This window comes from Schistocerca nitens, chromosome 3 (assembly GCF_023898315.1).
Source record: "Schistocerca nitens isolate TAMUIC-IGC-003100 chromosome 3, iqSchNite1.1, whole genome shotgun sequence".
Taxonomy (NCBI): domain Eukaryota; kingdom Metazoa; phylum Arthropoda; class Insecta; order Orthoptera; family Acrididae; genus Schistocerca; species Schistocerca nitens.
This window is the reverse complement of record NC_064616.1, coordinates 332,021,815-332,049,613: the sequence shown is the minus strand read 5'-3', so window position 1 is coordinate 332,049,613 and position 27,799 is coordinate 332,021,815. Positions and strand designations below refer to the sequence as shown.

Genomic DNA, 27,799 nt, shown 5'->3' with positions numbered 1-27,799 from the left:
GAGGGGGGAAGAGATCTCTTATGAACAGCACGCTGCAAGGCATCCCATATATGCTCAATAACGTAAGTGTTTAAATTCAGAAGAGTTTTCCTGGAGCCGCCCTGTAGCAATTCTGCTCGTGTGGAGAGTCGCATTGCCCTGCTGGAATTGCCCAAATCTGTCAGAATGCACGATGGACATGTATTGATGTAGGTTCAAAAAATGGTTCAAATGTCTCTAAGCACTATGGGACTTAGCATCTGAGGTCATCAGTCCCGTAGACTTAGAACTACTTAAACCCAACTAACCTAAGGACATTACACATATCCATGCCCGAGTCAGGATTCGAACATGCGACCGTAGCAACAGCGCGGTTCCGGACTGAAGGGCCTAGAACCGCTCGGCCGCAGCGGCCGGCTCGATGTAGGTGGTCAGATCGGATGCTTACGTACGTGTCACCTGTCAGAGTCGTATCTAGACGTATCAGGTTTCCCATATCACTCAAACTGCACGCACCCCACACCATCACAGAGCTCCACCAGCTTGAACAGTTCCCGGCTGACAGGCAGAGTCCATGGATTCATGAAGTTGTCTGCAAACCCGCATACGTCCATCCGCTCGATACAATTTGAAACCAGACTTGTCCGACCAAGCAACATATTTGCAGTCATCAGCAGTTCAACGTCGGTGTTGACGCGCCCAGGTGAGGCGGATAGCTTTATGTTGTGCAGTCATCAAGAGTACATCAGTGGACCTTCGGCTCCGAAAGTCCATATCGACGATGTTTCCTTGAATGTTTCACCTGCTGGCAATTGTTGATGGCCCAGCAATGAAATCTGCAGCAGTTTGCGGAAGGGTTGCACTTCTGTCTCGTCGAACAGTTCTCTTCAGTCGTCGTTGGTCTCGTTCATGCAGGATGTTATTCCGTCCGCATCGATGTCGGAGAGTTGAGTTTTACCGGATTCCTGATATTCACAGTTGTTGTTGTTGTGGTCTTCAGTCCAGAGACTGGTTTGATGAAGCTCTCCGTGCTACTCTATCCTGTGCAAGCTTCTTCATATCCCAGTAGCTACTGCAACCTACCTCCTTCTGAATCTGTTTAGTGTATTCATCTCTTGGTCTCCCTCTACGATTTTTACCCTCCGCGCTGCCCTCCAGTACTAAATTGGTGATCCCTTGATGCCTCAGAATATGCCCCACCAACCGATCCCTTCTTCTACTCAATTTGTGCCACAAATTTCTCTTCTCTCCAATTCTATTCAATACCTCCTCATTAGTTATGTGATCTACCCATCTCATCTTCAGCATTCTTCTGTAGCACCACATTCCGAAAGCTTCTATTCTCTTCTTGTGTAAACTATTTATCGTCCACGTTTCACTTCCATACCTGGCTACACTCCATACTAATACTTTCAGAAACGACTTCCTGACACTTAAACCTATAATCGATGTTAACAAATTTCTCTTCTTCAAAAACGCTTTCCTTGCCATTGACAGTCTACATTTTATACCCTCCCTACTTCGACCATCATCAGTTATTTTGCTCCCCAAATTTCAAAACTCATTTACTACTTTAAGCGTCTCATTTCCTAATCTAATTCCCGCAGCATCACCCAATTTAATTCGACTACATTCCATTATCCTCGTTTTGCTTTTGTTGATGTTCATCTTATGTCCTCCTTTAAAGACACTGTCCATTCCGTTCAGCTGCTGTTCCAGGTCCTTCGCTGTATCTGACAGAATTACGTCATCGGCGTACGGTACACTCGTCAAATTGTCGTACGGGAAGACCCCCACTCCATCGCTACCTCGGAGATGCTGTGTCCCATAGCTTGTCGTCTTACACAGGCGTTGTCGACCGCAGCGCCGTATTCTGTCTGTTTACATGTCTATGTATTCGAATACGCATGCCAATACCAGTTTCTTTGGCGCTTCAGCGTAAACAGTAATGGTGGTCTGACACTTCCTCCCGGTACTGCTGGAATTACATTTACATCTGTTAATTGAGTTCTATTAAAAATGATGCTCTGAGTTCTGTCTGGAAGGAAGTTCTCAATGCAGTCATATATCTGGTCCGATATTCGGTAAGCTCGTAGTTTGTTCACTAAACGACAGTAAGTAACTGTATCAAATGCCTTTCTGAAGTCAACGAAAACGGTATTCACCTGGTGTGTCTACGGCACTCTGCGTCACGTGGACGAACGGAAGCGTACTTAATTTGACAAGAACGCTGTTCCCAGAATGAGATTTTCACTCTGCAGCGGAATGTGCGCTGATATGAAACTTCCTGACAGGTTAAAACTGTGTGCCGGACCGAGACTCGAACTCGGGACATTTGCCTTTCGCGGGCAAGTGCTCTACCAACTGAACTACCCAAGCACGACTCACAGCCCGTCAAAACAGCTTTACTTCTTCCAGTACCTCGTCTCCTACCTTCCAAACTTAACAGAAGCTCTCCTGCGAACCTTGCAGAACTAGCACTCCGGAAAGAAAGGATATTGCGGAGACACGGCTTCGCCACAGCCTTGGGGATGTTTCCAGAATGAGATTTTCACTCTGCAGTGGAGTGTGCGCTGATATGAAACTTCCTGACAGATTAAAACTGTACGCCGGACCGAGACTCGAACTCGGGACCTTTGCCTTTCGCGGGCAAGTGCTCTACCAACTGAGACCTCTGTTTTCCGAATCTAGTTTGATTTTATAGAAGAGGTCTTCGTTCTCCAAAATCTAGCAATATGTGCGCATAAAACATGTTCCATAATTCTACAACAAATTGACGTCGGCGGTATGCGCGTACAATTAGGCGCACGTGTCCTGCGACCCTTCTCGTAAACGCGTAGCACCTGCGCCTTTTTCTGTCACCAGGTACCCTTTATCGCCCCGGCGACGTACGATAAGCTAGTGCCAGAAGGTCAGAGTACGGTGTAATGGTGAGGATAACACAGGTAAGCTGGGAGCCTTTGTGGCTGCAGCTGTAATTGCGTGGAGCGCCGCCCCGCCTCAGCCATCGATCTGGCCGCAGCTGCCGCCCGCCGCCACAGCTGCGCTCACCCTCCCCTTATCTGCTCAGCACTCCGTTTTTGGCTTCTCCCCCTTCTTATTGCTGTTTCAATTCCGAGTAATCTCACCCCCTATTCGGCGGAATATTTGCCAATTCTTCGGACACATATAACACTCTAAAACAGTCGCTGATCTCTTACTGAAATAATTGTTTCATCAAAAGTCTCCTGACATACACTGACGGTCGTCCCACAGATGCTTCTGTACTCGTGATCAATTGAAGAAATAAAGAAGATACAAAATTGTGAGCTTTTTCCTTCGCTGAGGAACACTGGCCATTAAAATTGCTACACCAAGAAGAAATGCAGATGATAAACGGGTATTCATTGGACAGATATATTATACTAGAACTGACATGTGATTACATTTTCACGCAATTTGCGTGCATATATCCTGAAAAATCAGACCCAGAACAACCACCTCTGGCCGTAATAACGGCCTTGATACGTCTGGGCATTGAGTCAAACAGAGCTTGCATCGCATGTAGAGGTACCGCTGCCCATGCAGCTTCAACACGATACCACGGTTCATCAAGAGTAGTGACTGGCGTATTAGTCCGCAGTTCGTGGTCGTGCGGTAGCGTTCTCGCTACCCACACCCGGTTTCCCGGGTTCGATTCCCGGCGGGGTCAGGGATTTTCTCTGCCTCGTGACGACTGGATGTTGTGCGCTGTCCTTAGGTTAGTTAGATTTAAGTAGTTCTAAGTTCTAGGGGACTGATGACCATAGATGTTAAGTCCCATAGTGCTCAGAGCCATTTGAACCATTTTTGACTGGCGTATTGTGACGAGCCAGTTGCTCGGGCACCATTGACCAGACGCTTTCAGTTGGTGAGAGATCAGGAGAATGTGCTGGCCAGGGCAGGAGTCGAACGTTTTCTGTATCCAGAAAGGCCCGCACAGGACCTGCAACATGCGGTCGTGCATTATCCTGTTGAAATGTAGGGTTTCGCAGGGATCGAATGAAGGGTAGAGCCACGGGTCGTAACACATCTGAAATGTAACGTCCACTGTTCGAAGTGCCGTCAATGGGAACAAGAGGTGACCAAGACGTGTAACCCCATACCATCACGCTAGCTGATACGCCATTATGGCGATGACGAATACACGCTTCCAAGGTGCGTTCACCGCGATGTCGCCAAACACGGATGCGACCATAATGATGCTGTAAACAGAACCTGGATTCATCCGAAAAAAATGACGTTTTGCCATTCGTGCGCCCAGGTCCGTCATTGAGTACATCATTGCAGGCTCTCCTGTCTGTGATGCAGCGTCAAGGGTAATCGCAGCCATGGTCTCCGAGCTGATAGTCCATGCTGCTGCAAACGCCGTCGAACTGTTCGTGCAGATGGTTGTTGTCTTGCAAACGTCCCCATGTGTTGACTCAGGGATCGAGACGTGGCTGTACGATCCGTTACAGCCATGCGGATAAGATGCCTGTCATCCCGACTGCTATTGATACGAGGCCTTTGGGATCCAGCACGGCGTTCCGTATTACCCTCCTGAAACCACAGATTCCATGTTCTGCTAACAGTTATTGGATCTCGACCAACGCGAGCAGCATACGATAAACCGCAATCGCGATAGGCTACAATCCGACCTTTATCAAAGTCGGGAACGTGATGGTACATATTTCTCCTCCTTACACGAGGCATCACAACAACGTTTCACCAGGCAACGCCGGTTAGCTGATGTTTGTGTATGATAAATGGGTTGGAAACTTTCCTCATGTCAGCACGTTGTAGGTGTCACCACCGGCGCCAACCTTCTGTGAATGGTCTGAAGAGCTAATCATTTGCATATCACAGCATCTTCTTCCTGTCGGTTAAATTTCGCGTCTGTAGCACGTCATCTTCGCGGTGTAGCAATTTTAATGGCCAGTAGTGTGAATATTTTGAATGAAATTTTCACCATTTGACGGAATGTTTTAATATTTTTGTCACACTAACGTGCTTCAGCTTTATAGCAATTATCAAGTGCTCAGGTGAAATACAACAAAATGTCCGACATGTCTAAATTGCTTGTAATCGTCGCAATATTACAATTTATTTTCCTTTATTTCATTTTATCCCCCTCATCTGATATGGGCTAGGGGTGGGATATCAGTGGATAGAAATCCTCGCTATTCAGCCATATGAGGGTAAAAATTCTAAAACAGTATAAAATTGGACATGGTGCTTGACAAAATGAATGACACAATAAAAAGACAGCTGTATAAATTAAAATATAAAAGGTTGATGTGTTATTTACTTAAAATATTGACACAAATGAAATGGCAAATGAATATTTCACAAAATGTAAAAACTTATGGACAGCTGCATAAGTTAAAGGTAAAAGGCAATATGTCGACTGATTAAGATAGAGGCATTGAAGAGTGAAGTGATGAGTGGCCGTTGACTGCCAGGGAGAGGGGTATCAGGGGAACGCAGCTTTCGGGGCAATGCATAGTGAAAGGTCCGTTATTTGATACAAAGACAGCTGAGTAAATCTGAACGTACTCAGACAGTTCTCTCTTTACTTATTCTGATCATCAGTAAACTGATCCGACTTTCAATAATCCCTACAAAAGAATGTCCCTGACTAACGATAACCTATACCTTTCATGAATCACTTACCTCACAGAAATCTTCGTTACTCGAATACGCTGTATTGCCAGCGATGTGGAAGGCGTAGTATACCGTTAGCAGAGCCTGTTCTGTTGATGGTGCGAATCGAGCGGTCTACTGCCTGTCGAATCTCTGGAACAATTCTCAAGCGAATGTCAGGAAGTGGTTCCTTCATCTTCGGAATCAAATCAAAGTCACAAGGACTCAAGTCGTATTACTGTTCGTTTTTGAAGCATCACCTGGGACCAGATTTGCGAAAGAAGCGGGGACACTTTCTGCGCAACCCACCAATCGATTTGCACGAAAATGCGTGGGTCCATACAGCACATGTTGCGGCTGCTCTGTTCGGTCGATGGGACTGTACCATCCACCATACTCCCCGGACTTAAGTCCTTGTGGCTTTGATTTGAATCGATTACGAAGATGAAGAAATAACTTCGTGGCATTCTCTTCAGAACTGTTCCAGAGATTCGACAGGCAGTAGACCGCTTGATTCGCACCATCAACAGAACAGGCTCTGTTAATGGTATACTACGCCTTCCACATGGCTGGCAACGGGTTCTACACAACACTGGTGACTACTTTGAAAGACAGTAACAGGTGCAAACATCTAACACTTCTGTATCGGCTGTGAATAAATAGTTGCCACTATTTAAGTTCCAACCCTCGTAGAAAAAACTGACGTCAGTAGCTTGAGTCCCGGCGTTCCCATGGCAGTCAGACTCGCTGACCAATCACCAAAACTGCCAGAAAACAGGCCACAGAACAGAGCAGCACTAAATGCAATCCTGAGGGAGAAGAATAAAGTGGGCATTAGTGTTGTTAACAGCGAGTTCAGTGAGTGAATAGAACAAGTTTGTTCCCAGACAAAATACACTCCTGGAAATGGAAAAAAGAACACATTGACACCGGTCTGTCAGGCCCACCATACTTGCTCCGGACACTGCGAGAGGGCTGTACAAGCAATGATCACACGCACGGCACAGCGGACACACCAGGAACCGCGGTGTTGGCCGTCGAATGGCGCTAGCTGCGCAGCATTTGTGCACCGCCGCCGTCAGTGTCAGCCAGTTTGCCGTGGCATACGGAGCTCCATCGCAGTCTTTGACACTGGTAGCATGCCGCGACAGCGTGGACGTGAACCGTATGTGCAGTTGACGGACTTTGAGCGAGGGCGTATAGTGGGCATGCGGGAGGCCGGGTGGACGTACCGCCGAATTGCTCAACACGTGGGGCGTGAGGTCTCCACAGTACATCGATGTTGTCGCCAGTGGTCGGCGGAAGGTGCACGTGCCCGTCGACCTGGGACCGGACCGCAGCGACGCACGGATGCACGCCAAGACCGTAGGATCCTACGCAGTGCTGTAGGGGACCGCACCGCCACTTCCCAGCAAATTAGGGACACTGTTGCTCCTGGGGTATCGGCGAGGACCATTCGCAACCGTCTCCATGAAGCTGGGCTACGGTCCCGCACACCGTTAGGCCGTCTTCCGCTCACGCCCCAACATCGTGCAGCCCGCCTCCAGTGGTGTCGCGACAGGCGTGAATGGAGGGACGAATGGAGACGTGTCGTCTTCAGCGATGAGAGTCGCTTCTGCCTTGGTGCCAATGATGGTCGTATGCGTGTTTGGCGCCGTGCAGGTGAGCGCCACAATCAGGACTGCATACGACCGAGGCACACAGGGCCAACACCCGGCATCATGGTGTGGGGAGCGATCTCCTACACTGGCCGTACACCACTGGTGATCGTCGAGGGGACACTGAATAGTGCACGGTACATCCAAACCGTCATCGAACCCAACTTGCTGTTCCAACAGGACAATGCACGTCCGCATGTATCCCGTGCCACCCAACGTGCTCTAGAAGGTGTAAGTCAACTACCCTGGCCAGCAAGATCTCCGGATCTGTCCCCCATTGAGCATGTTTGGGACTGGATGAAGCGTCGTCTCACGCGGTCTGCACGTCCAGCACGAACGCTGGTCCAACTGAGGCGCCAGGTGGAAATGGCATGGCAAGCCGTTCCACAGGACTACATCCAGCATCTCTACGATCGTCTCCATGGGAGAACAGCAGCCTGCATTGCTGCGAATGGTGGATATACACTGTACTAGTGCCGACATTGTGCATGCTCTGTTGCCTGTGTCTATGTGCCTGTGGTTCTGTCAGTGTGATCATGTGATGTATCTGACCCCAGGAATGTGTCAATAAAGTTTCCCCTTCCTGGGACAATGAATTCACGGTGTTCTTATTTCAATTTCCAGGAGTGTATTTGGCGCATACCATCGTCATTTGGGTTGTTGTACAGATACTTTAAGTGCAATACAGATACAAAGATGAGGGGGGTAAGAAATGCAATAACTCTGTAACGAGTCATTGGAGACCATGTGTTTCTTGTACAAAATACTAAAAAAATATTTCTAAACAGCATCGGAAATTTTGTTTGATGAAGTTTGGATTCATACACATAGGTCCCGGCACTCATCCCATGACGAAGAACGTGGTGAATGTCTTCGAAAGCTCGAGTTTTAACTCGGATATGACGTGGCTTATTCAACGAGAAAATTTTTATAGCGCAGTAGAAAGGGAACGTGCAGTTCAGTTCCGGTAAATACTAATAATCAATTTTTGCATGTAAGAACAGTTAGTTCTTTACCATCTAGCCTACACGTTATTTCTGTTTCAGGTAAGCCACTATTAGTAATTAACGTGACATTCTATTGTGGAAGGAAAGAAAGAAAATTAGAGTTTAATGTCCTGTCCATAACAAGGTCATTAGAAACAGAGCAAAGAAAGGATATCGGCCGTGTCCTTTCAAAGGAACTATCCAGACATATACCATAAGCGATTCAGGAAAAGCACGTAAAATCTAAATGTGGATGGTCGAACGGGGATCTGAACGGCCATCCTCCAGAAGGCGAGTCCAGTGCGCTGACCACTGCGGCACGTCGCTCAGTATCCTGCTATGTTGACGTGCAGTGACTCCCGAAGAAATACTGTGACCGTTCAGCAACATCAGTTCACAGCAGGCAGCGACCAGTGCATCACAATAAGCCTAAAAATCACCTATTACGATGACTTCGGCTGAGACAGACGGCTCACTGGTAACCCAGTGGATTCGATTCGAGAGGACCGTCGTAATTTAGTTTTACCGTGGTTTCCCTACATCGCTTAAGGCAAACGCCTGGATAATTCCTTTGATAAGACACAGCCGATTTCCTTCCCCACTCGTCCCCAATTCGAGCTTCTACAATCGGCCTCTAATGATGTCTATGTGGACGTTATGTTAATCTCTTATCTTTTTCCTTTCTTCGATGACTATAGTGGTATCGTCCTGGTGATGGCAGCATCCACAATCACCATGTTCAGATAAACTGTAAACCGTCACAGCAGATGTAAACATATCATTTTTGAGTTAATCCGAAGTAACAAGATGTATTACCACGAGACATATCATTGAGAACACCAGTGTGGCAAAAGAATGTGGCTTTCCAGGTTTGGTATTCTCAATTTTTACTATACGAGGTGTGGCTAGAAAAAAACCGGACTAGTACTGGTGAAACAATAAAACGAATGCAATAAGGCTGAAAGTCGCGTGGCCTGTCACGTGACTCTCGCTCCGCCTACTGCTCGAGTTTCATCTGCCTCCTGCACTCAGTCTGCCCGTGGCGTCTGCTCTGATTGTTAAACGGCGATCTTGTCGAACAAGTTTACCGATTTTTTCAATGTTTGCATCAGTTTTTGCTGACAATGGTCTGCCAGTGCGAGTGTCATCACTGGTGTCTTCGCGGCCATCTTTAAATCGTTTAAACCACTCAAACACTTGTGTTCGCGATAAACAATCATCGCCGTACACTTGTTGTAACATTACAAACGTTTCACTTGCAGATTTTCCTAGTTTGAAACAAAATTTGACGTTAACACGCTGTTCTTTCTGTACACTCAACATTTTCCGACGCACAGACAAAACGTCAACTACTTAAAACGGACGCCACGGGCAGACTGAGTGCAGGAGGCAGATGAAACTCGAGCAGTAGGCGGAGCGAGAGTCACGTGACAGGCCACGCGACTTTCAGCCTTATTGCATTCGTTTTACTGTTTCAGCAGTACTAGTCCGGTTTTTTTCTAGCCACACCTCGTATATAAGGAAGAAACGTACCACGAAACCGCCAGAATGGCGCCAACTAAACGTCGTTTTGGTTACGCTTTCACTGAGGGTGGCATAGTCTTAATTATCACTTTATGTGACACAGAACTATTGATTTGATTTTGAGATTACATACTAAGCACTGTTTTTGGTAAGAACCACTTCATTTATCAATATCTACATTCGCATCTACTCCACAAGTTACCTAACGATATGAGGAGGACGGCACTTCTCTCTGCTTCCTCCCCTGTTCCTTTTGCGAACGGCGCATGTGAAAAACGACTGCCGGAAAATCTCCGTATAAGCTGTAACTTCTAGGACTCCCGTGCTGTTGTGTAACATGTGGCCGGACTGATCGCAGAATGTGCTCTTTCGGAATTTCAATGCTGAACCTCTCCTTAATGCATAACGGCTCAATTGTAGCTCCTGTGAGGGTAGAGCAGCGTGGCCCGCCGCGCAGCGCTCAGAGCCGGCAGGCTTCTCCTGCCCGGGTAGCCGCCGCCTGCTCTGTGCTGCGTCAGCCCGCAGCAGCTCCCCGCACAGGGCGTGTTGCGTCACAACGCGTGCCACGCTAGGTGGACATACCGCACTACCCGAGGCAACGGCGCACGCGACCCGTGACACGCCGACGTTAAGGTGCGCGCAGAATGCCGTGGCCGCTAAACGGTCGGCTGGGCAAGCGTGGGGAGAGCAGCAGTGGTGGGGTATCTCTCAGAGGGGAAATGCCCAACGCTCGAAGGGGAAGCGCCGTTCTATATAAACTGAAGCCTACACTCGCATTTTTGGCAAATACTAACGGGGCCCCTCTACTCCCACACTTGCATGGTGACCATTCAAAAATATCTGTCACCTCTTTTTTGATTAGTATCTAAAAAAATTCTGCCGGAAAGCGGCGATTTATTTTCGTCTGGTTTGTTCACCATTTGTAACTTTCAGAGAAGACAAATTGCCTATTGGCTTCTGCCTCGGGTTCTTCGGCCGACGCTCATCTGATGATTTTACTGACGTTGCGCCAGCACGAGTGGCTTGCATTGTCAAAGCTTCACTCTCCGTTGCCGGTGGTGAACTGGAGCCGAGCTTTGTTTAAAAAAAAAAAAAAAAAAAAAAGTGGGAGCCCCTCCACGCTCGCACAAGCATGGTGACCAACTCAAAAGGTCTACTGTCACCTCTGCATGGTTAGAATTTACAATCGTGGAGATCGCAGGAATGAGGAACTGCGATGTTATCCGTACGTCTGGGTAAGATTACCCATTAATACGGGCGCATCTGGGTGATAGAAGTGGTCGAAAAAGCTTGACAGAATCAAGCTTGAAAGAAGAGAGGTTTTAAGGGCAGAGGGAAAAAAGTGCCAAGGCAAGCGCCAAGGGAAAAAAACCTCTGCGACAGTGTCAGGTTGGGCAGTAAGGGCAGTAGCGGTTTCTTGCTATCTGCGACAGATCGTGCGAGGTAAGGTTATGTTAGTGGTTGGGTATCATGCAATCGGATACCGTGTCATGCCAAGTTTCGTCATTAGAGATCAGTCCTAGACGGTGCTGCAGCACGGTGTGCTGCAGTTCGTGCTGTGAGAGCCCCTGCCGCGCTGTCAGTGGTGACTTCGCGCGGGGGAGGGCCCAGATCGTCCATCGGTGTCTGGTGGGCGTGCGTCGAAGCCAAGCGCTCGGAGATGAGTGACCGCGTAGTGGCACCGCTCCTCGCTTGTTGGCTGCGCAGACAGGCTCAATGAGGGCCGTGGCTGAGTCTTCCCCGTGGTGTGGATGACGTAGCCCACGCCCTTGAGCGTCCTTAACGTAATGGTCGCCCACTCGTCGGAACAGAGCTGCTCAGAGCCGGTGGGCTTTGGCGTCGGTACGGCGCGTTCCGTCTTCTTCCTCCTCGGTGTGTCCGCCGCTGTGTGTCTTTCCGCCGGCTGCTCCGCCAAGGGAGCGGCGGCTGACGTCTTTTCTTCGCCAGCGGCGTCTGCACGGATGTCTTGGGCTATCTGCGAGCGCAACTGCCATATCTGGTTGCATGTCTCCTTCGTCTCTGCGGTCAGGAAGGCCGCAATCGCCTCCCCCGCCGCGGCCGCTAGCATGGCGCGCATCTCCTGTACTGGCGGCGCCTGCTTCGCTGCCGTCGGCGGCCGCTCCCCCGCCCCACTCCCACTGGTCGGTATTCCGGCCGCCTGTGGGCAGTGGGAGCAGTCTTCTCTCCTTCAGGTTTCGTCTTCGTTCGGCGGCGCTTGCGGCGGCGTCGTCGTTGCCTCTCGGTGTGCGTCTTGTCTCCAGCGCAGCCGTCGCTGGTGAAAGCTGGGCAGCCATGCCAGTTCACCACATGTGGCCCGCCGCAGCGAGCACAAGTCGGCGCCTCTTCTCTTCTTCTCTCACATGCGCGGGTGTCGTGCGCGCCGGCGCACTTTATGCATCTCGGCGAGTTGCGGCAGTATTTGGCAGTTAGGTTTAAGTAGTTCTAAGTTCTAGGGGACTGATGACCTTAGAAGTTAAGTCCCATAGTGCTCAGAGCCATTTTTTGGCGGTCACAGGAAAGTCTAGGAGTTTCCTTAACCCGAAGATGTCGCCGCCATCCGTCGCAGTGCCCACTACGACGATGTACAGCGGCGGCCTCTTCCTGTTCGTCCGGTTGTGCAGCTTGATAGTTGCACCCCGGAATCCGGCACGTGTCAGCCTTTCCTGGACTGTCTCCTTGTCGCAGATCCAAGGATGCCCTCTGATCAGCGCTTTGGATTGCTTCTCGCGATGTTTGTGCGCGGTCGTCTTCTCCACGCTTGGTGGATCCGCAATGTGGGCGGCCACGGCGTTCTTCAGTGCGCGGTGGACGGCCGCGCTCGCCGCTTGCAGTTGGACTATGGCGCCTGAGTCAAGTGACTCAACGCCCACTTATTCGCTGCAGCAGCTGCCTATAACATCATACCGGGTGATCAAAGAGTCAGTATAAATTTGAAAACTGAATAGCCGGCCGGGGTGGCCGAGCGGTTCTAGGCGCTACAGCCTGGAACCGCGCTGCCGCTACGGTCGCAGGTTCGAATCCTGCTTCGGGCATGGATGTGTGTGAAGTCCTTAGGTTAGTTAGGTTTAATTAGTTCTAAGTTCTTGGGGACTGATGACCTTAGAAGTTATGTCCCATAGTGCTCAGAGCCGTTTGAACCATTTTTTTTTTTTTTGAAAACTGAATAAATCACGGAATAATGTAGATAGAGAGGTACAAATTGACACACATGCTTGGAATGACATGGGGATTTATTAGAACAAAAAAAAAATACAAAAGTCAAAAAATATCCGACAGATGGCGCTTCATCTGATCAGAATAGCAATAATTAGCATAACAAAGTAAGACAAAGCAAAGATGATGTTCTTTACAGGAAATGCTCAATGTGTCCACCATCACTCTTCAACAACAGCTGTAGTCGAAGAATAATATTGTGAACAGCACTCTAAAGCATGTCCGGACTTATGGTGAGGAATTGGCGTCGGATGTTGTCTCTCAGCATCCCTAGAGATGTCGGTCGATCACGATACACTTGCGACTTCAGGTAACCCCAAAGTCAATAATCGCACGGACTGAGGTCTGGGGACCTGGGAGGCCAAGCATGACGAAACTGGCGGCTGAGCACACGATCGTCACCAAACGACGCGCGCAAGAGATCTTTCACGCCTTCAATATGGGGTGGAGCGCCATCCTGCATAAACATCGTACGTTTCAGCAGGTGTTTATCAGCCAGGCTGGGGATGATGCGATTCTGTAACATATCATCGTGCTTCTCACCCGTCACGGTAGCAGTTACAAAACCAGAATCACGCATTTCCTCGAAGAAAAAAGGCCCGATAACGGTAGATGTGGTAAATCTAACCCACACCGTGACTTTCTCGTCGTGCAATGGAGTTTCCACGACAGTTCTAGGATTTTCGGTAGCCCAAATTCTGCAGTTGTGGGCGTTGACAGATCCTCGGAGCGTGAAATGAGGTTCGTCAGTCCACAACACGTTACTCAACCAATCGTTATCTTCCGCCATCTTTTGAAACGCCCACACCGCAAATGCCCTCCGCTTCACTAAATCGCCAGGTAACAGTCCATGATGCCGACGGATTTTGTACGGATAGCATCGGAGGGTAGGCCTCAGTGCCAATCAAACAGTAGTGTATGGAATGCCGGTGCGACTTGCGGCTGCACGAGCGCTGACTTCCCCGTGCTCAGAAAAACCCGCTACAGTCTTCATTTCTTCGTGAACTGTCTCAGCAGCATTACGCCTTGTGCTCGGTCGGCCACTACGGGGTCTATCGTCTAAACAACCCGTGGCTTCGAACTTCGAAATCATTCTCGCCACAGCTGCATTTGTCAACGGACCTTTACCCGTTCGAATCCCCTTCCTATGGCGATAGGATCGTAACGCTGATAATACAGCTTCACTAAAAGCGCCCTTTCAGGTAACGTCAACATGCTGCGACTGCTGGCGCATCTGGTTCTCTCTCTCATTACAGCTCCTTTATACAGGATTGTCATGGGCAGTCACTGACGTTTTGCTGTCCAGCGCCATCTGTTGGACATTTTGTGATCTTTGAGTTTTTTGGTTCTAACAAAACCCTATGTCATTCCAAGAATGTGTGTCAATTTTTACCTCTCTATCTACATTATTCCGTGGTTTATTAAGTTTTCAAATTTATACTGACTTTTTGATCACCCGGTATATCTCTGTACACAACCCTCTACTACACTGAATGTACAGAGGGGGGACGGGTACATGATACTCTTCACGCTTCCGATCCGCAATCCTCCTGGGTTGCGGCGTCGGCGTCTTCTTCTCAACGACTGTCTTCTTCTTCTGTCCGTTTCTGCCCATAATGTAACGTGAGAGAACACGGCAATTTTGCAGAGTCGTAAGAACGACGCACGACAATTTGCGCTAGCGTCGCGTCACAGTCGGCTTCACCAGAGACGCGCGCGCCTCCGCTGCTCAGCCGCAACTACAACTGGTGGAGCGGAGCCCGCGGCCGCAGACTATATGTACGTGGCGCGCCAACGTCCGAGGGCTTCTGCGCGGTCATTACCGGTGCGGTTCTCCTCTTGCTACCAGCGACCGTCGTTCGCTGCAGTACGAGAAGCCATAATCCGTCTACCTTAATGCTTTCCTCTTTCTTGTTGAAGCTGTTCTCGTGTGTTTGTATTTCTACAGCTTCTCTGAACAAGCGGGTGTGATAGTGCTTCTCTACAGCCAGAACTTCCGTGTCGGCGAATTTTATTACGTGGTCGGTCTCACTCAGTGCGTGCTCTGCCATGGCCGATTTCTCCACCTGCCCCAACCTGCAATGTCGGCTATGTTCTTTGATCCTGGTGTTGATTGATCGTCCAGTCATTCCGACATAACCTTTACCGCATGTGCATGGTATACGATATATTCTCGACATTACAAGTGGGTCCCTTCTCTCCTTTGCCGATCTAAGACACTCTTTGATCTTCCTTGTCGGTTCGAAAATCGTCTTTACGCCGTGTCTGCGCAATATGTGGCCGATTCTGTCCGTCACTCTGGGAATGTATGGCAGAAAGGCCGTACCCGACATTTCCTTCTCTGATTCCTTACTTCGCCGAGCGTTTGGCTCTGTTACACTTCTAATATAATTTGTGGAGTACCCATTGCTCCTCAGAACACTTTCCAGATGTTGCATTTCGCGTCTGAGGTGCTGCGGCTCACATATTCCCCCTGCTCGCGTTACGAGCGTATTAATCATGCCTCTTTTCTGGCTCGGGTGATGGTTTGATAGTTTGTGCAGGTATCGGTCCGTGTGTGTCGGTTTTCGATACACGCTGTGTCCCACGTTTTCGCTATCCATTGTGACCAGCACATCTAGAAGTGGCAGTTTCTTGTCCTTTTCTACTCCCATGGTAAATCTTATGCTGGCATGGAGGCTGTTCAAGTGTCTTTGGAAGTCACCGAGCTGTTCTTCACCATGGCTCCACACCACGAAAGTGTCATCGACGCACCTGTACCACGCCTTATGTTTGCAAGTCGCCAAGTCCAGTGCCTGTGCTTCGCATTCTGCCATGAAGAAGTTGGCCACCACTGAACTAAGAGGACTACCCATTGTGACGCCTTCCAGCTGTTCGTAGAAATCGCCATTCCACGTGAAATAGCTGGTGGTGAGACATGCATGGAAGAGCTTCTTGATGTCTTGCGGGAAAATGGAACCGATGTGCTCCAGAGCATCACTGAGTGGCAATTTCGTAAACAAAGAAACAAAATCAAAGCTGACCAGGATGTCGTTTGGTGCAAGTTACAGTTTCTTCAGCTTCTCAATGAAATGTCCTCAGTTATTTATGTATGTGACGGTCATCCCCACGTGCGGCTGGAGCAGAGAGGCCAAGTGTTTTGCCAGTTTATACGTCGGTGAGCAAGGAGCGCTAACAATCGGTCTTAGTGGAACGTTGTTCTTATGGATCTTAGGTAATCCATACAGCCGAGGTGGTAGGGCTTCTGTGTTGCGCAGGTTTCTCTGTATGTCCGCCGGCAGAGAAGAGGCCTTGATTAAACGATTCGTATTCCGTGTGATACGCTGCGTCGGATCTGCGCTTAGTTTTCGGTACGTCGTCGGATCTAATGGGTCTCCGATCTTTTGCTCATAATCTTCGGTCTTCACTACGACGGTCGCATTCCCCTTACCGGCAGGCACTACCAATATACTCTTTTTGGCCTTAATTTCTTGTACCCTGTCTTTCTTCAGGTTGCAAGCTGGTGGTTTTGATCGGCGCGGTTTCAGTGCTGTTTCAGTGCGTATTTTCTCAGCTCTTTCACAAGGAAGGGTCCGAATGGCCGCTTCGGTATTGGCAATGATGTCCTCCATAGGAATAGTTATCGGGATGATAGCGAAATTCCCTCCTTTTTGAAGAATAGACACTTCCTCTTCGGTCAATTGTCGTTCAGTGAGGTTGGCCACTATGCGTGACATGTCGGGAATCGCCTTGTCGGTCTGCTTCCGGCATCAACTTCGCTCAGTGCAGCGCTCGAGTTCGCTCTGCATGCTCCTGTGAGTGATGCTGTCGATCTTGTCCCAGTCGTCACGATGCATTCTGCTATGTAGTTGATAGAAAATGTCCAAAAGTTCCGGAGAAGCCGTCGGACGTTGGCGCGCCAGGTACATGTAGTCTGCGGCCGCGAGCTCGGCTCCAGTTCACCACCGGCAAAGGAGGGCGAATCTTTGATAATGCCAGCCACTCCTGCTGGTGAAACGTCAATAAAATCATCAGATGAACGTCGGCCGAAGAACTTGAGACAGAAGTAAATAGGCAATTTTTCAACAAGTGGCCACGATAGTCTCAACAATTTCGTTTCAGAGAAGAGACACGGGTGGGGAATTTTGAGTAAAACCTACGCATTTCTCTTGTTGCTATGTCAAAATTACCTTATTTTGCCAAAACTCAGCGGAGTTTACACAGTATCACCTCACTAACATGTTGTGCAGACACAATTGCGAGATAAAATCTGAAACAGTGGTTCATTAAGGGGGGTAGGACGTCAAACGGGCCAACTTGGAGCAGGAGAGGCACCACCGGACATTTTAATTTCCACTGCCTATACTTTTATACATAAATTCATAAAACTTTGTCAGCGTGACCAGGAAGGATTCAGAATTCACACTCATAGCAGTGGAAGTTCGAAAACATAACGAAGTATTTTTTTTTTACATGTGAAATTTCATCATTTTTTTCACTTACGAATGGCAGCCTTTGTTGCTATAGGTACATTTTTCTTCATAAGTAAGAGAGATGATTCGATGAATTTTGCACAGCATACAAACCATACTTAAAGGTGTATGAAACTCTAGGATTTTCCAAATATATTAAAAACTGTGGTAAGAATTGAGGTAAGTAACTGCAATATTTGTGTTTTTTCTAAACATGATGTTTAAAATACAACAGATCATTCGTTTTTTCATAAATTAAATAAATTGTGGAGTTTCATATATCTGTAAGTATGGTATGTATGCTGTGCAAAATTCATCGAAGAGTCTCTCTAACTGATGAAGAAAAGTTTACCTATAGCAACAAATGGAGCCATTAGTAAGTGAAAAAATGATGAAATTTCACAGGTAAAAAAAATTAGTTTGTTATGTTAACTTTCACTGCAATGAGTGTGAATCCTGAATTCTTCCTGGTGATGCTGACAAAGTTTTATGAATTTGTTTATAAAAGTATAGACACTGGAAATTAAAATGTCCTCTGATGCCTCTCCTGCTCCAAGTTGGCCCGTTTGACTTCCTACCCCCCTTAAGTTTATTAAGTGAGGAACTGAGGAAAAGTAAGATCAGCATCTTAAGAAAAAGCACATCGTCGGTACAAAATAAAGGTGTAATGACTTCACATGTGTTCCACATGTGTTCTAGTTTCACCAGCTATCGATGGCCCTTAAAAATTAAATTCTTTAATCGGAAAAGTCTGTAGCTATCCGAATAACACGGTAGATAATGAAGTTTTGGCAAAATACTCTCCACTTTGTGTGCTATCATTTAGCGAAATCTCATTTCGATATCTCAAACCGTTTATGAAATCTGAGCAAAGTTGTGGGTATTTCACTCAGGCTTTATCGCTGGCGTGGTGCGATCTCAAAAGAGTGCGCTACGTCAGATCAGTTTTCTCGAGGTTGATGACAGATAGAGACCTCCAACCAAGTCTAAAGAAAAATTTAATATGTTAGTTAAATTTGATACGCAGCAACGTATTATGTAATATGCATCAGACGCAAAATCACAGCGACCTCTATATTTCATTGCAAACTTTCTCGAATTCCGCGCAGTGTCTTGCTTGCACGTAAATATCACAATAACTATGACCATTAACGAAATGATGGGCACATCATAATGAACCTGACATATAAAGCTACAAGTAACAAGTAAAGCAAAAATGATTTTTTTTACCGAATAGTTTCTTTAAAATCGTTCGAGAAAGATTGGAGGGCGTGTGCTTCGATTCTGTCATCGCCGACCGGCCGAAAGGTGGCAAACGCTATCCGGCCCCCCATTCTGAACAAACGAATGAAACTGGTCACTGCGCGTTGGCCACCGTATCCTGCGCGACATATACTATGCGGCATGCGCTTCCCACTACACCGTCACCTGCCCCCACTCAAAGATATTTTTGATAACATTGGAAGCTGAAGAAGTGAATTAAAATTTGTGCTGCGGCCGGGACTCGATCCCGGACGCAGCACCAATTTTAATTCGCTTCTTCAGCTTCCAACGTTATCGTAAATAAATTAGAGACTTAAATGTCTCAGGGAAAATTTAATTTAAGAGAAAAAAAGTATTTTTATTCGCAGATGTCTTGATCGCAATTGTTAGCTATATCTTAAACGATCACAGTGAATGTTTGATGATCACTTTATGTGTTACTTTGGTAACACTCGGAAAAAAGATTCATACACCGTTGTTCATGTAGAATAACATTATTTATTAGAACTGTAGATCACAACCAAATATGTCGCTTGGTAAATTAATACCAGGTTTCCTTCATAATCTGTCCATATAAAAGACGTAACTGAATTAGCCTTCTGTAAAAATTTAGTTAATACTTTTATACGTAAAGATTAGGAAGGGAACCCCGCACTGTTAGTTTAACAAATAACATCTCTGGTTGTAATCATTAGTTCTAATAAATAAAGTTATTCTACAGGACCAATGGTGTATGAATACTTTTTTCTATAACAGTTGCAATCAAGACACTTGTGAATAAAATTATATGTTTTTCTAAATACTAAATTTAAAACCGGGTAAGTCGTGGCTGAAATAAAGCTGGAATATTAGGCCTGCTGCTCAGTAAGAATTTGAAAATAAAATGAGTTTTATTTCACTTCAAAAATTCCAAACTAATTTGAAAAATATCAGAAGTACGCAACAAAATGTGCAATAAACGAAAACATTTCTGCCACTGTAAACAACGGAAAACGAAACTTAATATCTGACAAGAGTTTCAGCATACATTTTTACAAAAGAGAATCAACATTGTCTGGGTAAAAAGTGTCCATCTTGCATGGAGAATAAAACCGGCAGAACAAAAATTTCTTTTAGAAAGAGAGTTAGATCTTGTATACAAAGCTTTTTTAGGGACCGATGGCCTTTGAAGTCTGGTCCCTTCAACCCCCACAAACCAACCAATCATTTTTCTGGCGATGTTCTGAAAAGTCGGAGAATTTAGCCCGCTCGTTTTCCAATAAGAAGTCACATTTTCTTCCACTTTACATTTCTAAGTACGAGCGTTAGAACTTTAATAATGGCAACTATTGGTTTACACCTCGTACAAAATAGATACGTGTTTCAAAGTTCTACTGACCTTCAAAGTAGTCACCAGCATTGTGTATAACCCGTTGCCAGCGATGTGGAAGTCGTGGGATACTCTTAACAGTGCCAGTTGTGTTGACAGTTCGAGCGGCGCGGTCTATTGCCCGACGAATTTGTAGCAGTTCCGAAACGAATGCTATGAAGTGTTTCCTCCAGTTTAGAAATCGAGTTGAGCTCACTTGGGCTTAAGTCAGGGGAGTGCTGTAGGTGGTATATTACTTAGCAGCCCCATCAGTCAATCAAATCAGTAACACTTAGGCGGTTTTTGTTATACTGATTTTTATTTGTATAAACTAGTTTTCGGCTTATTAGGCCATCTTCAGATAACTACTGGCTATTGTTTACAAGGAGCTTGTGTTCTTACGAACCAAACATTCTGGACTAAGATACGATGCACTTACATACGGTCTTTAGTTGTGGTATTATCTTTGGAATTGTCAAACGGGTCTTTTGACTTTTGTTCTGTAAAACTGTTCTTTAACACAATAAATCACATTTTATGGTTTGTCAGTACCATGTATGCCAACATTTGGAATTATTTAGAATGCACATTATTACAAAATTGCAATTTTTTGGTATTTGTTGTGAACAGTTGGACACTAATTGTTGTTTTCTTTGGGAGTTACACTTTGTTATTAGAAAAATTAAGCATTAATAAAGACCAAGTATTACATTGTTACAGTTGAGTTACAGTTAGGAATGTAATATCCGTTATGTGTTTACATTCCTAACTGTAACTCAACTGTAGCAATTTAAGGTCATGTGACTTAACTTCTTGTGACTTTTTTCTTTGGCGTCATCTTAAGTCAATGGTGTATGCCAATAAACACAGAAACATCCATGACTTGAAGGAGGAAATTCGACGAGTCGTCAGGGAAATATATGTGGGAACTTGTCGTGCAATCATAGTGAAGTTCACGGACAAAGTGCTTGGATCCCAGCGCAGTAGAGAAGGTCATATGCTTCAGATTTTCATACATGAAATGGGAAGGTTAGATGGACATGTTTATGTATTTTGGTTTTGTTTGTAAAAATAAACTTCTTACTATGACATATGAAACCCGCGCTCTTTTTTAACCACCATGTAGAAGAAGCCCAAAGAAGGGCGGCTGTCTTTGTATTGTCACGAAACCGGAAAGAGAGTGTCAAGGATATGATACGCTATTGTCCTATTAAAATTCCTTGGTGGTTGACACTTAATGCGTTGTAGCTGGTTTCCCCCAATCAGAGCGCTCAACATCACGCCCGAACCGTTCGCCGTTGCCAGACTGCCACGACAGTAGTTGACTTCAAATTCCTTGTCCGGCTTTCTTTCTTGAAGTGTTTGGATCCCGAATCTTGGGTCTGCTACCGAAATACACACGGTTCACAGCACTAACTAAACACTAATGGATCCTTCTGCACAAGACGCAGTTCAGTCTCAATTATACAGTTATTATGATGACAGAGATCGGCTTGCACTAGATAAGCTTCGCACGACATTGTACGAAGGCGAGTTTTTAAGGATGTAAATTAATCGTTGCGTTTGGGATAAATGGTTCAAATGGCTCTGAGCACTATGGGACTTAACATCTGAGGTCATCAGTCCCCTAGAACATAGAACTACTTAAACCTAACTAAAATAAGGACATCACACACATCCATGCCCGAGGCAGGATTCGAACCTGCGACCGTAGCGGTCACGCGGTTCCAGACTAATGCCCGTAGAACCGCTCGGCCACACCGGCCTGCTCAGATACATTTGCATCGAGTTACATTGCTACATTGCTGACGGTAATTTGGAAGAATATTAGGGACAACTATGCTGTTATGGACACGTGTGATTAACACATTACACTTTACTGTTATATTTCGATCCTAAATTGAAAAGTGATATTTGGCTGTTAAATTGCAACTTTCGAATTTCAGTTTCCTATTTTTCACATTTCAATTATTTCGTGTACTATTAGTTGGAAACTTTGTTGCGAAGGTGCTATTCTAAATGGCTCTGAGCACTATGGGACTTCTACATCTATGGTCATCAGTCCCCTAGAACTTAGAACTACTTAATCCTAACTAACCTAAGGACATCACACAACACCCAGTCATCACGAGGCAGAGAAAATCCCTGATCCCGCCGGGAATCGAACCCGGGAACCCGGGCGCGGGAAGCGAGAACGCTACCGCGCGACCACTAGCTGCGGACGAAGGTGCTATTCTGTACCTAGTACTGATGGCGAATAGCTTGGTTATTTGTGGGGTAGTCTATGAGGCTTATGCGATGTGTGCTTTGAGTTCCGCTTAGACGGATGAATCACATCACAACCCGCCGCGCTAGGAATGCTGTGCATATGTTTTGGAATAAACTACTCTTGTGTTCTACCGTGTTTAGAAAGGACGTGCTCGATGTCGAATTCAGCGTGTTGCTGGACGCTGGTCGGCGAGGTGGTGAGATGTAACTACGCTGCGTCCAGGAAATGAACATTTGGTATAATATTATCTTGTTAATCCTTAACGAAGGACGTATGGTTTATGCTTAACTATGATCTTAATTGGCATTGAGAAGTTGTTGTAATTTTCATGGCTGAATACGCGTCCCAAATGTGGATTAAGCTGTTTCTGTCTTCGTGATGAGAGTTCATTTCGATGCTCGGTGCAAAGCCGCTTGCTGTAGTACGCCTGCCGCGGTGGTCTAGCGGTTCTAGGCGCTTAGTCCGGAACCGCGCGACTGCTACGGTCGCAGCTTCGAATCCTGCCTCGGGCATGGATGTGTGTGATGTCCTTGGGTTAGTTAGGTTTAAGCAGTTCTAAGTTCTAGGGGACTGATGACCTCAGATGTTAAGACCCATAGTGCTCAGAGCCATTTGAACCATTTTTGCTGTAGTACAGTCAGTTTAGCCACAGTCACTATTAATGAATCTTTGTAAATGCTTCACGACTTATATTGAACAATGTTTCTTTGATAGCCGGCTGCGGTGGCCGAGCGGTTCTAGGCGCTTCAGTACGGAACCGCGCCACTGCTGCGGTCGCAGGTTCGAATCCTGCCTCGGGCATGAATGTGTGTGAAGTCCTTAGGTTAGTTAGGTTTAACTAGTTCTAAGTTATAGGGGACTGATGACCTCAGATATTAAGTCCCATAGTGCTCAAAGCCATTTGAACCATTTTGTTTATCTGATTTTCTCACGCAGTGGAATTTTGTGTGCTACTTGTACACCAGCAGTATATGAGCTACCACGATTTACTTTCTTTCCTGGAGTCAGTTATATGAGTTTACTTTCAAAGGCTATCTCAATGCAACCTCCATGGCCACTAACTTCTGAATTTAAAGGAATTGGATTGATTTGTACTCTGGAGTTAGTATAAGATCACAAGATGCAAAAGATACCACTTGCTCTCAGCAGTCGGTAACATTTTACAAGTTTCTTCCTGCTGTTCACATCTAACCTAGCATCAGTTGCTATGAACATTATCCGTCCCATTCTTTGCATCGTTTTCAGCCAAAAAGACAGAATTTAGTGTTGACCTAGGTGGCAGAGCCGCAGGGCCTTCTTCTACAGCAGGTGTATATGTTCGATGTATGGTATTTGAATGCTGTTGTAAGAGTTTATGGCTCACATCCCAATTTGCACTGCATAATGAAGATGGGCAACACTTTTATGCTCGGTGGGGTCATTTTCTTTTGCTATGCACGCTACAAACTGTTGCTTTCATAAAATAAGTGTTCATTGAGTAGGCAAATTTCCATATATTTTTTATATTAAGAGTGTGTTACTAAATTTGATTCATGGGTCGAAACTTTGTAAGTGAAAGGGCAATTTTATCAAATCAGGGTATATGTGGATTCACTTCACAGATAATCCAAACCTAAAAAACCTATCAGTACACTTCCAAAAGCGGCATTTTTTTGAGATCACAGGTGCACGAGTTACTTAGATTTTGCTCAACGCGGGATGGCTATTACCAAAGAATGGTACTGCTCGTTCTTGGGCAATCCCACGAACAACGCGGCCACAGTTGCAAGCAGTAACCATCAAACTACACTGAAACGACAAAGAAACTGGAAGAGGCATGCGTATTCAAATACGGAGACATGTAAACAAGCCGAATACGGCACGGCAGTCGGCAACGCCTATATAAGACAGCAAGTGTCTGGAGCAGTTGATAGATCGGTTACTGCTGTTACAACGGCAGGTTATCGAGATTTAAGTGATTTTGAACCTGGTGTTACAGTCGGCACACAGCACCTCCGAGGTAGCGATGAAGTGGGGATTTTCCCGTACGACCATTTCACGAGTGTACCGTGAATACCAGGAATCCGGTAAAACATCAAATCTCCGACATCGCTGTGGACGGAAAAAGACCCTGCAAGAACGGGACCTACGACGACTGAAGACAATCGTTCAACGTGACAGAAGTGCAACCCTTCCGGAACTTGCTGCAGATATCAATGCTGGGTCATCAACAAGTGTCAGAGTGCGAACCATTCAACGAAACATCATCTATATGTGCTTCCTGTACCCTTGATGACTGCGCGACACAAAGCTTTACTCCTCTCCTGGGCCCGTCAAAACCAACATTGGACAGTTGATGACTGAAAACATGTTGCCTGGTCGGACGAGTCTCGTTTCAAATTTTATCGAGCTGATGGACGAGTACGGGTATGGAGTCAACCTCATGAATCCATGGACCCTGCGTGTCAGCAGGGGACTGTTAAAGATGATTGAGGCTCTGCAGAGGTGTGGGGCGTGTGCAGTTGGAGTGATATGGGACCCCTGATACGTCTAGATACGACTCTGACAGGTGACACGTACGTAAGCATCCTGTCCGATCACCTGCATCCATTCTGTCCATTGTGCATTCTGACGGACTTGGGCAACTCCAGCAGGACAATGCGACACCCCACACGTTCGTAATTGCTACAGAGTGGTTTCAGGAACACTCCTCTGAGTTTAAACACTTCCGCTGGCCACCAAACTCCCCAGACAAGAATATTTTTGAGCATATCTGGGATACCTTGCGACGTGCTGTTCAGAGGAGATCTCCACTCCCTCGTACTCTTACGGATTTATGAGCAGCCGTGTAGGATTCACGGTGTCAGTTCCCTCCAGCACTACTTCAGACATTAGTCGAATCCATGCCACGTACTATTGCGACACTTCTGCGTTCTCGCGGGAGCCCTACACGATATTAGGCAGGTGACCTGTTTCTTTGGCTTTTCAGTGTATAATGTCGCGCGGACTATCCGCGCGGTCTTAGATGCCTTGTCACGGTCCATGCGGCTCCCCCCGTCGGAGGTTCGAGTCCTCCCATGGCCAGGGGTGTGTGTTTGTTGTCCATAGTGTAAGTTAGATTAAGTTAGATTCAGTAGTGTGTACGCTTAAGGACAGATGACCTAAGTAGTTTTGTCCCATAAGACCCTACCACAAATTTCCAATTTCTTCAGTGTATAACACGATAACGAAACGATTCAGAACAGCCAGCTGTGATGGGCAGAGGTGGCACCACCACATACCGAACCCACTTAACGCAATCGGATGTCTGCCCTCGTGTCCTACTGAAGGCTCATTTGCGTGGGAAAATATTTCTGGATGAGAATGAGATCATTGCGTGTGTGTGAAAATGGCGTAAGAGCCTGCTGTAAAAGTTCTACCAGCGTGCATTCATGTCACGGAAACAAAAGTAGCTGTGGGGTAATGAACCAAATGGATCATGTAAGGGGTAGTCCGATGAAAACGAGACAGATGGGTAAAAAGTAAGCAAACTGTTCATTATTTCAAAAGTAGTCGCCGTAGCTGTTAACACAACTCGCCCACTGTAAGATAAATTGGTCAGTGCCTTAATGGAAAACGTTTGCGGTTGCCTACGGAACCATGATTATACCCAGTCGTGCACGCTTTCGTCCGAAGTGAATCGACGGCCACGAATATCATTCTTCAGGGCTCCAAAAATATGGAAACCGCACCGGGAGAGATCGGTTTTGTACGGAGGATGTGTAACGGTCTCCCAGCGAAACTTTTGCAGCGTACTCGTAACAATCTTGCCGACGTGTGGGCCTGCCCGCAAATCCTCTATACAATCCCGACCTGTCCCTATGAGATTTACTTATTTTTCGAGAACTGAAGAAAGATATTCGTGGCCGTCGATTTACGTGGGACTAAGAGGTGCACGATTGTGTACAATCATGATTCTATAAGCAACCACGAACGTTTTTCCATGAAGGCACTGACCGTTTTGTGTCACAGTGGGATAAATCTTTCAACGGCATTGGCTATTCCTTTTGAAATACTAAACAGTTTGCTTATTTTTTTCCCGTCTGTCTCGTTTTCATTCGGCTGCCTCTTGATGGCGTGACTTCTCGCAAGCTTCTACGTACACTACTTCAGTTACCCATTGTTTACTACTGCCGGGCTGAAGTATATTTTTCGCAACATTTTGTAGAAGAAAACGTGCCGCCAGAGATGAAAGATGTATAAATGGTAATGAACTATTTGAGAAAAGAAGGGTCATTGACACGGAAGTGGCCACCCACGGAGCCTGGGATGGGCAGCGTTCTCTTAATGGACTCTTTGTCCCCGGGGTGGCAGCCTTATCTGGCGTTTTAAGTGGTTACGAGCGAGCGGCGCGCTGATAGTGCGAGCTACAGCTTAATCGGGAGGCAGCGAGAGAGCGCCGCTGGGACGCCAATAATCACCCGCCTAACGCGTTTCTGCCGCGCTGGCTGGAGGGGCGAGAGGGGAAGGGGAGGGAGTGGCTGCGGAGGGCGCCGCTGCACCTGTCCCGGCGCACTCCAGTCAGCCACAAAGGCGCGTCAGGAATGTCCTACAAACTGCACCCGCTGAAATTTGCGCCCAGTGAAATGTTTGTCTAGGTAAGATCGAGGAAGGTCCACTAATCTCCCTGTCCGAACTCCACAACGTGTCAGGCAGGTAGAACAGCTGAGGACTGTCACCTGGTGTACTAATAATAACTGAAGTGCTCGACCAAGAACTATAATGTCAAATTTTTACAATCGGAAGTGGTCATATTTACGTTATTTTCTGTCGGATGCATTCACAACTTTTTTTTGTTACTTACGAGCCGCGCGGGGTAACCGAGCGGTCTGGGGCGCCTTGTCACGGTCCGCGCGGCTCCCCCGTCGGAGGTTCGAGTCCTCCCTTGGGCATGGGAATGTGTGTTGTGTTAGCGTAAGTTAGTGTACGTTAGATTAAGTAGTGCGTAAGCTTAGGGACCGATGACCTCAGCAGTTTGGTCCCATAAGACCTTTCCATAAATTTCAAAAAAAAAAATTTTTAACTTACGACCGGATCTTGAGAAACTATCAAGGCAAACATAAAAACCGAAAAGCGCTAGTTTGCTTTTGTTCTACAGTATACTACACTCCTGGAAATGGAAAAAAGAACACATTGACACCGGTGTGTCAGACCCACCATACTTGCTCCGGACACTGCGAGAGGGCTGTACAAGCAATGATCACACGCACGACACAGCGGACACACCAGGAACCGCGGTGTTGGCCGTCGAATGGCGCTAGCTGCGCAGCATTTGTGCACCGCCGCCGTCAGTGTCAGCCAGTTTGAGGTGGCATACGGAGCTCCATCGCAGTCTTTAACACTGGTAGCATGCCGCGACAGCGTGGACGTGAACCGTATGTGCAGTTGACGGACTTTGAGCGAGGGCGTATAGTGGGCATGCGGGAGGCCGGGTGGACGTACCGCCG

General features: G+C 46.8%; 1 protein-coding gene across 1 annotated transcript in view; it reads right to left on the bottom strand.

Moving 5' to 3' along the window:
- Positions 1–11,369: 11,369 nt before the first annotated feature.
- Positions 11,370–27,799, bottom strand: part of LOC126249215 (uncharacterized) — a 43,122-nt gene continuing 26,692 nt past the window's right edge. Inside the window, exon 3 of the mRNA XM_049950870.1 lies at positions 11,370–11,948. Coding sequence (XP_049806827.1) covers positions 11,370–11,948 — 579 coding nt within the window. The remainder of the gene's footprint in view (positions 11,949–27,799) is intronic.